General features: G+C 33.6%; 2 protein-coding genes across 12 annotated transcripts in view; one reads left to right on the forward strand and one right to left on the reverse strand.

The window, feature by feature from the left end:
• LOC101504570 (DExH-box ATP-dependent RNA helicase DExH17) overlaps positions 1–10,983 on the forward strand; it is a 14,054-nt gene extending 3,071 nt beyond the window's left edge. For 7 of the 11 annotated variants that reach the window (XM_012713318.3, XM_012713319.3, XM_073366634.1 and 4 more), the window contains 21 exons: positions 140–177; positions 278–299; positions 419–631; positions 1,506–1,662; positions 1,780–1,831; positions 2,596–2,667; positions 2,837–2,886; positions 3,000–3,117; positions 3,196–3,259; positions 3,356–3,439; positions 3,529–3,654; positions 3,740–3,936; positions 4,015–4,203; positions 4,305–4,556; positions 4,637–4,686; positions 4,872–4,889; positions 5,301–5,380; positions 5,481–5,679; positions 5,773–5,810; positions 5,892–6,269; positions 6,352–7,679. In XM_012713318.3, the coding sequence (XP_012568772.1) occupies positions 140–177; positions 278–299; positions 419–631; positions 1,506–1,662; positions 1,780–1,831; positions 2,596–2,667; positions 2,837–2,886; positions 3,000–3,117; positions 3,196–3,259; positions 3,356–3,439; positions 3,529–3,654; positions 3,740–3,936; positions 4,015–4,203; positions 4,305–4,556; positions 4,637–4,686; positions 4,872–4,889; positions 5,301–5,380; positions 5,481–5,679; positions 5,773–5,810; positions 5,892–6,269; positions 6,352–6,920 (2,966 nt within the window). In that variant the 3' untranslated portion in view covers positions 6,921–7,679. Of the gene's footprint in view, positions 1–139; positions 178–277; positions 300–418; positions 632–1,505; positions 1,663–1,779; positions 1,832–2,595; positions 2,668–2,836; positions 2,887–2,999; positions 3,118–3,195; positions 3,260–3,355; positions 3,440–3,528; positions 3,655–3,739; positions 3,937–4,014; positions 4,204–4,304; positions 4,557–4,636; positions 4,687–4,871; positions 4,890–5,300; positions 5,381–5,480; positions 5,680–5,772; positions 5,811–5,891; positions 6,270–6,351; positions 7,680–10,281 lie in introns of those variants that run through there. The other 4 variants (XR_012162415.1, XM_012713320.3, XM_027332931.2 and 1 more) reach the window with 4 other exon arrangements.
• Positions 9,979–10,518, reverse strand: LOC140919756 (uncharacterized mitochondrial protein AtMg00820-like). The gene is made up of 2 exons (XM_073366389.1): positions 10,501–10,518; positions 9,979–10,395 (listed from the first exon to the last, which is right to left on the reverse strand). The coding sequence occupies exons 1-2, from the start codon at positions 10,516–10,518 to the stop codon at positions 9,979–9,981; spliced, it is 435 nt and encodes a 144-aa protein (XP_073222490.1).
• Positions 10,984–12,018: the final 1,035 nt, after the last annotated feature.

A 12,018-nucleotide genomic window follows, 5' to 3' on the forward strand; every position in this document is an offset into this window, starting at 1 on the left:
CAGGAAAAAAGATGGCATGAACAAAAGACACTAAATTTCAATTTGTGAATTTTTTTATTGCATTAGTCAATATCTTGAGCTTTGGCCTGTATACCTGGCAGTAACCATTTATTTTTGTTCTACTACCAAATTTATGCAGGCTATGCTCCAGCCAAAAATGACTTTCTATTTGAGAAGGTTGGTTTGAAGTTGACTAATGCCAGAATGTGCTACTTTTAAATAATCCATTCTATCATTTAAATTTATCTTAATTTTTCTGTTTTAAACTACCATGCAGCGCCTTCAAAACTATATTTTTGGTAAGCAGTGTAATTCACCGTATGAGTTAACAGCTTTATGCTCTGTAACTTTTCTCTGTTATTAACATTTCTATATAAGAAAAAAAAAATCATCATTCTTTCTGTACACGGGATTTCAGATATCCTCATGCAATACTCAAGAGGGAAATCTGCGCTTATATTTTGTTCAACAAGAAAAGGAGCTCAAGAAGCAGCTCAGCGACTTGCTCAAATTGTCATGAATTTTGGTCAGTCAAATCCTTTCATTAAGAGCAGACAGCAGCAAGATCAGCTCAGGGAGGCTTCTCTATCACTCAATGACAAACAAATGCAATCATATATTCTTTATGGTGGTATGTTTTTTTTGCTGGCAATTAGTTATGATATTTCGTTAGTAATAACTTCAGAAATACAAGATGAAATGTGATTCAAACCCTTGAAACAAGATTTACACCATTCTTACCTTGCTTTATCAATAATTGAAAGCTCTGTATACTTTTCTAGGAATAACTTGGACTATGTTCATATTTAGCTTTGAGAACCTGGGATAGAAAAGCATCAGGGTTGGATATAAGATTCCAATCTTGCTTCCCCACCATAGATAAATTAAAGACTCCTAAACGTTTGAAGCCCATGCCTCCTTTATGTTTAGGGATAGTTAGTTTATCCCAAGAAATCCACCTAATTTCTTTTACTGTATTATTGTTGACTCCCACTAGAAAGAATTAAGCATACGTTCCATCTTCTTTGATAGAGAAGGAGGTATGACATAAATGTGCCGCCCCACACACGTTTGATTGGTTGGTGCATTACTGCCATCATTTTTCAACTTCTTGATCATATTAACTTTTCCTACAGCCATTGCAGAGGCATGGAACAATTAGGTATCGTGTTCTCCTTTCTTCAAACAAAAGATATTGACTTTTTGCTTCCGAAACACTCCTGGATGAATAATTTATTAAATTGTTCATCTGCAGGCATATAATATCTTAAACTTGTATTAGTGTTTCCGTTTTGTGTAGCATCTATAACAGATCTCTCCTCCCTTAGCCACCGCTTTCCACTGCTTCCCCCTTGATACCAGTGATTGGCCTTCAGATCTAGTCCCCATGCACATGTTTCTTGCTTTTGCAAAATTACAATGCTATGGAGTGCAATCCCATGCTCATTCTTAAAATTTTTAAACCTGTAGAATTGTGAAATTTAGAAAATGACATTTGCTTGCAGTTGGTTATCACAATGGTGGGCTTTGCCTCAAAGATCGCAATATTGTGGAAGGCCTTTTTCTCAAAGGTGACATCCAAGTACTTTGCACTACAAATACACTAGCCCATGGAATCAACCTCCCAGCGCATACAGTGGTTATTAAATCAACACAGCACTTGTATGTTTTATTTTTAATATTTTATGCACTTTATTGTAGTATATCATATATGCAGAAAACTAATTTGATTCCTTCTCTTTTTTCAAATCGACTTATTGGAATGCTAATTATTTTCAGCAACAAAGAAAAAGGTCTTTACATGGAATATGACCGCTCCACTATATTACAGGTTTTCTCATTAAGATACCTTATGATAATTTTTTAGTTTATACATACACAGTATTGCAAAACGACTAGTGATATGGGTAATTATTTATTTCATCAGTATAGGTTTTACTTAATTTGATCTTGCGTCCATACATGTATCAATTGTATAGAAGTATGGCACTGACAATTATCAATTGAGGTTTTGTTTAGCGATGTATAAACAAAACTCTTTGGTTAACAATGCATATTCATACAATAGCCCTCGATTAAGATATGAATTTTTTTAGTTACTTTATTCTCTTAGTCCAGATTACCTATAAACTCTGATAGCCATGTTTATTGTTGTTCTGAATGAAAATGGAGGTTATACAAAAAAGAAAGAAAATCTCATAGTGATGACAGATAGAATGAAGAATAGTTCCGCAAATGGTGGTGCATGGCTGGAATCCATGGCAACAATGATGTCTGATGATGGTGGTGTACCTTCATGCACTCTGATGCTCTAGTCAGTAAATAATTTAGGCGGGTGAGAGGTTAAAAAGGAGGCATGCAGCGTGTGGTGGTGATATGAGCCTAAAAGTGTATTTGTTTCTGTTCAGAACATGAGGGATTTTTAGTATAGAAAGTCGGGTGAAAATTGGTGTTTTTATCTTATTTTAATTGGGGTAGGCCCCACTTGGATAGTGACCCTCCCAACAAATCAATGCTTGAATATTTTTCCTTTTTATTTAGTTGCTCTGTTTGACTGTTAATAATATTATTTAAGCTAAATTTGTTTATGTACAGATGTCCGGAAGGGCAGGCCGACCACCATTTGATGATACAGGCATGGTTATAATCATGACTAGGAGAGAAACGGTGAACTATGCTACCCGAACACATTTTCTTCTGCTCTCTCTCATGTGTTGTTTGCCACTGGCCTGCAGAATGCTTTTTAACTTCTACACTCCCAAAGTTCTTCGATTTTGATAACTAACTCTGTCCCTTCACATGTGCTCTTATTTTCTTACATATGCTTTTACTCCAGGTTCATTTGTATGAGAATCTCTTAAGTGGGTGTGAAGTAGTGGAATCGCAGTAAGACAGCCTCTTTCTATGTTGCCAATGGATGTAACATACTTGAATGTTGCTCATTTCTGTAAACATGGAGCAACTATCCTGCTTAGCTAATTGATTTTTGTTTATCCTAGATTACTCTCATGTGTGACAGAGCATTTACTTGCCGAAATAGTTCAATTGACAGTATCTGATATTACGAAAGCATTTGAATGGATGAAATGTTCCTACTTGTATGTTAGAATGAAAAAGGTAAGTGAGTATGGACGTCTTTAAGTTTTGTCTTAGATTCTACCATCCCATCTGATGAAATTTTTTATGCACACCAAGAATCCCGTGAACTATGCTATTAAGAAAGGAATTTCTGATGATCGTTTAGAGAAGCATGTGCAAGGTACAATTGTCACCAACTTACTATCTTATATTATAGCTTTCTGTTTCCTATTATCTCCCTTTCTCTTTCACCTAGATATTTTTCCCCCCATCTCAGAGATTTGTGTTCAGAAAGTTAACGAGTTATCACAATATCAAATGGTCTGGGTTGATGAAGATGGTTTCCTCTTGAGTCCACTAGGTATTGATATATTCGCGAATAGTTATATCCCTTAAATATTTGTGAAAATCCAAACTGGTCGCTGATATTTTTTCCTTTTCCTACTTTAGATCCTGGAAGGTTAATGACAAAGTACTATTTGAGATTTGATACCATGAAACAGATAATGCGGACTCCTGAAAACTGCAGTTTGGAAGATGCTCTTCGTGTTGTATGTTTTGCCGAAGAAATTGCATGTGCGGATAAGTGTTGAAACTTTTTATATTTGGACACATTGTGTCGGTATTAAATATTGACACAATTATTTAATGGAAAATGAAGGGATACAGCTCAGACGCAATGAAAAGAAGCAGTTAAACGAAATCAATGCAGACAAAGATGGTCGGCTTCGATTTCACATTCTTGGAGATAAAGGGAAAAAGAAAAGGCGCATTCAAACAAGAGAAGAAAAGATATTTATTTTAGCAAATGATTGCTTAACTGGTGATCCTTCAGTGCATGACCTATCTCTAATTCAGGTAAGCATTGTAACATCAGTCTTTTTGCTACAGATCAACATACTTATGTCTTAGTAATTAAGTAAACTCCTGTTACAGGACATAAATTCTATATGCTCCAATGGATGTAGAATTGCAAAATGCATGAAAGACTATTTTGTTCATAAAAGAAATTTCAAAGGAGCTGTGAATTCAGCTCTTCTAGCTAAATCATTTGACCAGAAGCTTTGGGATGATAGTCCATACCTTTTAAAACAGTTGCCTGGAATTGGGATGGTTACAGCAAAGGTGATTTTAACTTACCTTTTTTGTTATTAATCCATATAATTATTGTTAATACTTTGTGCACTATATCCTTTAATTGCTCGATTTTTTGTTGTTCTTTACAGGCACTGCATTCAATGGGAATTAAATCGTTTGAAACGCTCGCTGAAGCTGATCCGAGGAAAATAGAGATAGTGACTGGTCGAAAATACCCATTTGGTAACCATATTAAGGATTCTCTCTTATCGCTACCTCCAAAAGTTGATGTGAAGCTTGCAGAAATCGAAAGCCATATGCAAGGAAAGTCCAAGCTAGTAGTGACATTGACTAGAATATCACAGTCAGGCCAGTCAGCAAAACGACATTATGCTGATATGGTGTGTTATCTGAGTGTTTTCTTTGAAGAATGTTAGACATTTAATAATTTAAATGAGTTTCCCAAATTTCTTTCTCACAGATTATTGGATTGGAAGAAGACAACACTATTCTCTTTCATGAAAAAATTAGGTGATGATGACTCTTACAAATTCAGATTTTATGACTTGATAGTGTACTCAAATTAAAAGTTTCTTTCAAACATGTCTCCTTGATGGTATTGATCCATTAGTATTTAGTATTATGGCACTCTATTTGCAAGAATTGTTCTTTCCTCATCTAATCGCAGTTTAATGTTTTTCAAATTGTTGTTGCAGGGTTGATCAGTTCTCCAGGTACATAAAATAATCCCCGAGTTTATATTTGCAGTAAACTCAATATATGTTAGAGCATATATTGAAGTAAGTGACACCAAAGAAGTTTTAAGTAGGAAGTCCAGAAACTAACAGAACTACTAACCTACTAGATCTAATAGACTTGCAAGATCCAATGGTTAAAATTTAAAAGAAATGTGGTCTTTTTTGGACCACTTATTGTGGTGGCCCACCATAGACACAGCCATTTAAAAGAAGTCACCGCATTACAAATTTACTACTTATTGCATATACAGTTTGTGTTGCGTGTAAATGAATAAATTGCATAACTCTTACTTTACTATCCTTGAATCAAATGCTCTTCTGCTACCCTATTCTTTTTACTGTCCAACTCATATTTCAGGCTTAGATCATTATGTTTTCATGTTACAGCCCATACAGCACAACAATTAATGTGCCCATCTCGCAAGGGAAGCAGACTATCAAAGCCAATTTTATATTTGAGGAATACAGTAAGATGTGGTTGTTAAACCTCTCAATTATAAATCTTCTCCAAAATAGTTGGTCTACATTGCGGGGTTACCACTCAATTCTTCTGTTTTTTTCATACAGTTGGTATTGATGTCCATCAAAAGTTATTCCTTAAGAAAGAGAGCAATACAAATGTGATTTTAAAAAGAAACAGGAAGCAGGCTTCGTTTCCTCCACCTGAAGAAATATTTGTAATAGACGATGAGGATATAAATGTAACCCATATACCAAAGGAAAGGACAAACAATTTGAGCAAAGATAAGGAGGAAAGTGATTCCATGTAAGTCATCTTCTCTTGAAATGTTTATCTTCTTGTTAGTTAAAGTATAGCATTTTGAAGACATCAAATATTTACGGTGCTCTTTATTTGCAGTCCCAGCTTCGACCTCTTGGATGAAATGTTAGAGGAAGGTAGCACTCTTAATATCATTTTATCAACTTCTAAGACTTTCAAAAACATTCTTCCCTTCACCAACTAATTTTGTGTGGAAGGTGGGTGTGCTCTTGAAGTTGAAGGAGACAAATTGAAAATCATCACTGAGAAAACAGTATTTGACCACATACGGGAGAAAGCCAAAAACTATTCTCTCCTGTCTTCATTTGAAAATGTTCGCTGTCCATCAGTGGAAGTCCATCTTCCAAGAAATCATGCCCCTGAGAAGAGGTCTTACCATGGTCGTGAGAAGATGTCTTACCATGGTCATGAGGTAGTTGTCTTGGATGACGACGACAAAGTTCCTGGACAAACTGATGTCAATTTTCCCGCTGATCTCAGAAAAGCCAAACACGAAAATATCAACCATTATCTGATTTTAAATGATCATAATATATCTGAAAGCTCGGATAACATGAGCAGTGTAGTTGATACAGGTACACCTTTTTACTAGCATGTGATTTGACAATTACTTTTTTGCTTTTTTAATGTCATTATTGTTTCTTTTCATTGCTTTAGGTGTTTTAATCCCTGAGCCTAAAGCAAGTTATGACAATCCAACTGAAGAAACAGCTTTTTACCATATAATGAGAAAATCTAAGGATTTTCCCCAAATTAGTAAGCTTGATTGCATGGAGACAGCAATCCAGAAAACTGAATTCCTCCCAAAGAATCATCATAGTTCTTTGAAAGCTGCTTTAGGTATGGTACCAAAGACAAATTTCTCAGACATGGTCATTGCTAATATGCTTACTTCAGATATGGAAACTGCTGATGTGGAAAACTATTCATCTGGCAAAGATGGAGTAGTTAATATTTCTAAGGGTCTTTCAAGCACCAATTCTATTCAATCGTCCAATTTTGTTCCAATTGTTGGTTTTTCAATGTCTAAAGAGAAAAATTGGTCGTCAGGTTCTGGAAGCTTTGAACAGAGCAGTAAGAAGCAGCGTTGCTCGTTAATCGAATCAAAAGAAGAGAAGTTAAATGCATGTGAAATAAGAAGACAGTATTGTTCTTTGGAAAATACGGGCCAAATGAATCAAATAGAGTCATGTCTCGGGTTTAAAAGTGTATTCTCTTTTCTCTGATTTTCTTTTACAAGGGGACAGCTGATAATAACACCAAAGTGTTGGATGTTGATACTTTCATTCTTTTCCCCTTAGATTTGGCTGAATAACGCAAACATCTTGTCAAGAGCGTGCTGCCATATGTTTACATACTGCAGTGGATTAAATTGTAGGTTGCTATTGGTTTTGCAATTTTGGATTCCTCATCCATGCAGTCTCTATTCTGGGTGGCTGATAAGTGGTGGAGGTTTGAAGATTGCATAAAAACTACTCTGGAAAAGGTATTTTGTCAATTATTTTTGCCCAAAATATGAATTGATAATCACTTGTAACAAACCATTGAGAATTGAACCTATGCAATTGCAAACATAGCTCTAGTAAAAATAGCTTAAATAGCAGAAGAATTAACTACAACCCAATTGTCAGAACTCACCAAAACAAAGCAACATACACATAATTACAGTGGCTTAAATACCCAAACCATATCAAAACCAGTCACAAAGTGACTTGCCAAAACTGAGCACATTCCCAACCAGAAGCATAATAAGCAGCAATAAATTGTATTCCAACCATGATTGGCAATGTCAAATTACATATATGTTGAAGCAAACTAATGCACATTAACTCTATGTTTCTTTTGTTTTGTAACATCAAACACATATGTTAGGAATGTTATTAGTTCACAAAATAGGTTTTGAATAATCTGGTATAAGAGCAAAATACATTGATACAATACTCTTGATACACTTTGTTTATAAACCAACACAAGAAGTTTATATATACTCTTCACAAATATAAATTATTTTATGTTCAGACTATTTTGTTCTCGACTCGTGTTGATATTTGCAATTTATGGTGTATTATCTTTCTTGAGTTTGATCCTTGATTTGATTCCACCATATTAACTTAAATCTAGTAAAAGACTCCACAAACACTTGTTAAAAGGGCGACACTCATCCAACCCCCCATAACTCTTGATATTTTTCCGGATTCTAGGATCTGGTAATGGAAAAACTCAATCCGATAGTGAAAAGTGAGATTAACAATGTTATCGGAAGCTTCAATTCAGTAGTGTATTTTACACATTTTGAGTAAATATTTGAGGTGGATGAGCAACCACCTTGTTAGAATTAGCATCATCGGGCTAGTCATGTTGTAAGGCTTGATGCCCCCTGAATGAGCATGAAAATATAGACTATTTAATGTTGTTGAGGATGTCCTGTTAGAGAGTTGTTACTTGTATTGAAAGGAGATAAATGTAAATCCATCTATAAGTGCTCAGTGAGTCCTAAATTCTTCCCTACCTTGAATTGATGCACTATCTCTTCAACCTAAATTTATGTTATAAAAAAAAAGAAAAAAAAAGAGTTGTTAGGAAAATTGATTATCTAATCCCAATGCTCTGTTATGGAACCTGCATACGAACAAATAACTGTGAGAACCTTAACAAGTAACATGTAGTGTGAGAACCTTAAAAAAAAAAACATATAGTGTGAGAATAGATGTGTGCATGAGTATCAATCCTCTGTTATGGGGCTATAAAACATAAATAATAAGTGCATGTATAATTGTAAAACTGGAAGGTTGAAAACCATAACAATTCTCTTAGTAGAAGGAAATGAACCGATAAAACATGAATAATGCAAGAAAACAACACAATCTCAATTAACCAAACAATAACAAATAGTAATAAAAAATGGATCGCATATTGTAGAAAATATTATAGGAAACAGAAGTGTATTCCTTTTAAAGGAGAGTGATCAAATTTTTAGTCTTTATAAAACTTTAAAATTTTAATTTTAATCTCCGTAAAAATAAATCACTTTTTTCGGTTTGTAAAAATTTATTATACAAATAGTTTTAATTACTACTGAAATAAATATATTTAATTGTCTTTTAATTTTTAAATATTTTTTGCGAACAAGTTTATAATATTATAAAAAACATTTCACAAAAATTAATAATTTTTTAGTTTGGGATGCATAACATATGAATTAAAAATTATTGCCAAAAATTTCATTCCAAAATGTATGTTGACAATCCATTATCGAATAAAACTACTTAATTTTTAAGGGATTAAAAATGTGATTTTTTTATAAGGATTAAAAACGAACTTTTAAAATTTAAAAGATTCAACTTATGATTATAAGACAATTTAAGTCAAATAAAGTTGAATCATAAAAAATTTACGTTAAATGCAGAGAAACGAAAGAGAAGAGACAATATTTTTATACCAACAAATAATTGTTACATCTAATACATTTTTGTCTAAATATATTTGGGGACTTAATCTACTATTTAAGTAACAGCATACAAGTATTAATCCACTATTTAAACAATAACATATAAATATTATTTACTCTCCCTCTTTAAACTTTTGAGTATTATTCTTTATGTAACTATTAGAAATCTTTCGAGAGTTTTTGCCACTATCGGACTTTGTATGACACAAAATTTGTTTATAAGATTCTAACTTTCATTGAGTTATGAATAAAAAATGTTTATATGACACAAAATTTGGTTATCAGATTCTAACTCATTGAGTTTATGAATGAAAAATAGAAAATAAAAACATAGAAGCAAAAAGATGAGAATATGTTCAAGGATGAGAAGAAATTGATAATTCAGTTTTATTCAACAGCAGCAATACACTTATAGTTTAAGAAAAATAAAAACTGAATACTACTCACGTTGCTAACAATTTAGCAAATAAAAAACTGCTTACTCCTAAAGTCATAAGACCAAGATCCGTCATTTCGAAAGTCTGCCTCATTTCTTGTTTGAACTCTTCAACTAGCCTTGTATCATCTTCTGTCACTAACATATCATCAATAGAGGGAAACTATGAGAAAGTCATTTCTCTTATACATCACATAAAGAGTGGACTTATAAGCTTTTTACAAAGCCTATACTCAATAGGTGATCATTTATCCTACTTACCAAGCCCGTTTTTAGCCATAAAGGGCCTTTTTGAGTAGATAAACTTTACCTTTTCTTTACCTTGCACCACAAATCGCTCTAACTGCTCCACATATATCTCTTCTTGTAAAACTCCATTTGAAAAGGCTGATTTGACATCTTACTGGAATACTTTCCGGCCCTTTTCGGCAATAACTGCTAACACCAATCTAATTGTATCTAATCTTGAGACAGGTGCAGAAGTGACAGAATAATCAACACCAAAAATTTGTGCATACCCTTTAACTATAGGTTTCGCCTTGTATTTATTGATTGAGCAATCTGCATTAAGCTTTGTTCTGAAAACCCATTCAACTCCAATGATTTTTCTATTTTCAAGTTTGTCAACTAGTTTCCATGTTTTGTTTTTTTGAATCACTAACATCTTCTCCTCCATTGCATTTTTCCATTTTGGATCTTTCAGTGCTTCCTCACAGCAAGCAGGTTCGCATATTGCTACACTGCACCTTTGGTAGATGTCTGACAACAGCCTTGTGCTTCTAATGGGAGGATCATCTTCTAATTCATCCTCACACAACTATATAGTTTTCTTTCCATGATGATCATCTTCAATATTGTTGAAAGATCCAATTGTTCTTTGAGGATTCTTCTAGTCCTATTATTGATCTTCACTAAAATGCACATCTCTAGAGACGGCCATCTTTCCACTTTGAGGACGATACACTTTGTAGGCTTTTGAATCTGAATTATAGCCCACAAAAATTCCCGGAATTTATTTTTTGTCAAATTTGTCACACGTAATCTGTGGAACATGTGAGAAACAAACACAACCAGACACCTTAAGAAAGGTTAGTGAAGGCTCATACCGATACCAAGCTTCAAAAGGAGATTTATCTTTCAAAGCCTTGATCGGGTGTCAATTTTGAAGAAAGGCCGATGTGTTTTCCGCTTCTGCCCAAAATAGTTTAGGCAATTCCTTCTCATGCAACATGCATCTAGCCATCTCTATTAAAGATCTATTTCTCCTTTCATTAACTCCATTTTGTTGTGGAGTGTATGGAGTTGTGAGTTGATGTTCAATTCCAGCTTCTTCACAAAACGAATTAAATTGTGTTGATGTAGTGTCTTATTTCTATGAATGAACAACAAATGATTTGACTCAAAAGATTGGGACATGCCAATTTGAGGTTAATCTCAAAAATGAAAAGACTTAATTTAGTCAGAGGCTTTCAGAAATAGAGATTCTTTGTGGCATGTCAGAAAGAGAAACAAACAAAATAATATTTTTCTTCAAAAAATATTATGTCCACTTCTAGACCACTTGAACTTTTACATTTTGATTTATTTGGTTTTGTAAGGACACCCTCTATCAATGGTAAAAAGTATAGACTCGTTATTGTTGATGACTTTTTCAGATGGATATTGGTAGAGTTCCTTAACCCAGTGCAAAATGAAAAAGATATTTGTATTGTAACAATTCGTAGTTATCCTGAGGTGAATTTAAAAATAAACTTTCTGAATTTTTTTGTGAAGCAAATGGAATTTTACATAACTTTTCCTCTCCTAGATTACTTCAACAAAATAGTGTTGTAGAAATATTAAAAAAAAAATAGATCTCTTCAGGAAATGACACATACTATGATTAATGAAAAATGAATGTTGTCAAACACTTTTGGGAAGAAGTAGTGAACACTACATGTTATATTCATCATAAAATATATATTATACTTATTCTTAAGAAGACTCCTTATGAACAGTAGAAAGGAATAAAACCCAATGTTTCATACTTTCATCAATTTAGTTGCATATGCTATATTCTGAACACAAAAGAGAATTTTGGCAAGTTCGATTCACGATCTCAAAAGTGCACCTTTTTGGGATACACTAAAAGGTCTAAATCCTATAGAGTAAATAACAAAGAAACACTGATTTTTGAGAAATCAATTCATATCAAGTTTGATGACAAAACCTTGACCGTAAAAGGTCAAAGCTAGACGTAGATGTTGCAGATTTACATATATCAAAGGAACCAACAAAACAAGCTTCTAATGAATCAGAAGATGTGCCAAAGACAAGGAGTAATAAACCTCCCACAAGTCAAGATCACCAGGAACCCAAATCTAGATGTAAATACAAATCTTCACACCCATACTCATTGATCTTAGGAAGTGTAAATGATTCTTTGTAAACCCGATCTACA

Source organism: Cicer arietinum, chromosome 3, assembly GCF_000331145.2.
Source record: "Cicer arietinum cultivar CDC Frontier isolate Library 1 chromosome 3, Cicar.CDCFrontier_v2.0, whole genome shotgun sequence".
NCBI classification, from domain to species: domain Eukaryota; kingdom Viridiplantae; phylum Streptophyta; class Magnoliopsida; order Fabales; family Fabaceae; genus Cicer; species Cicer arietinum.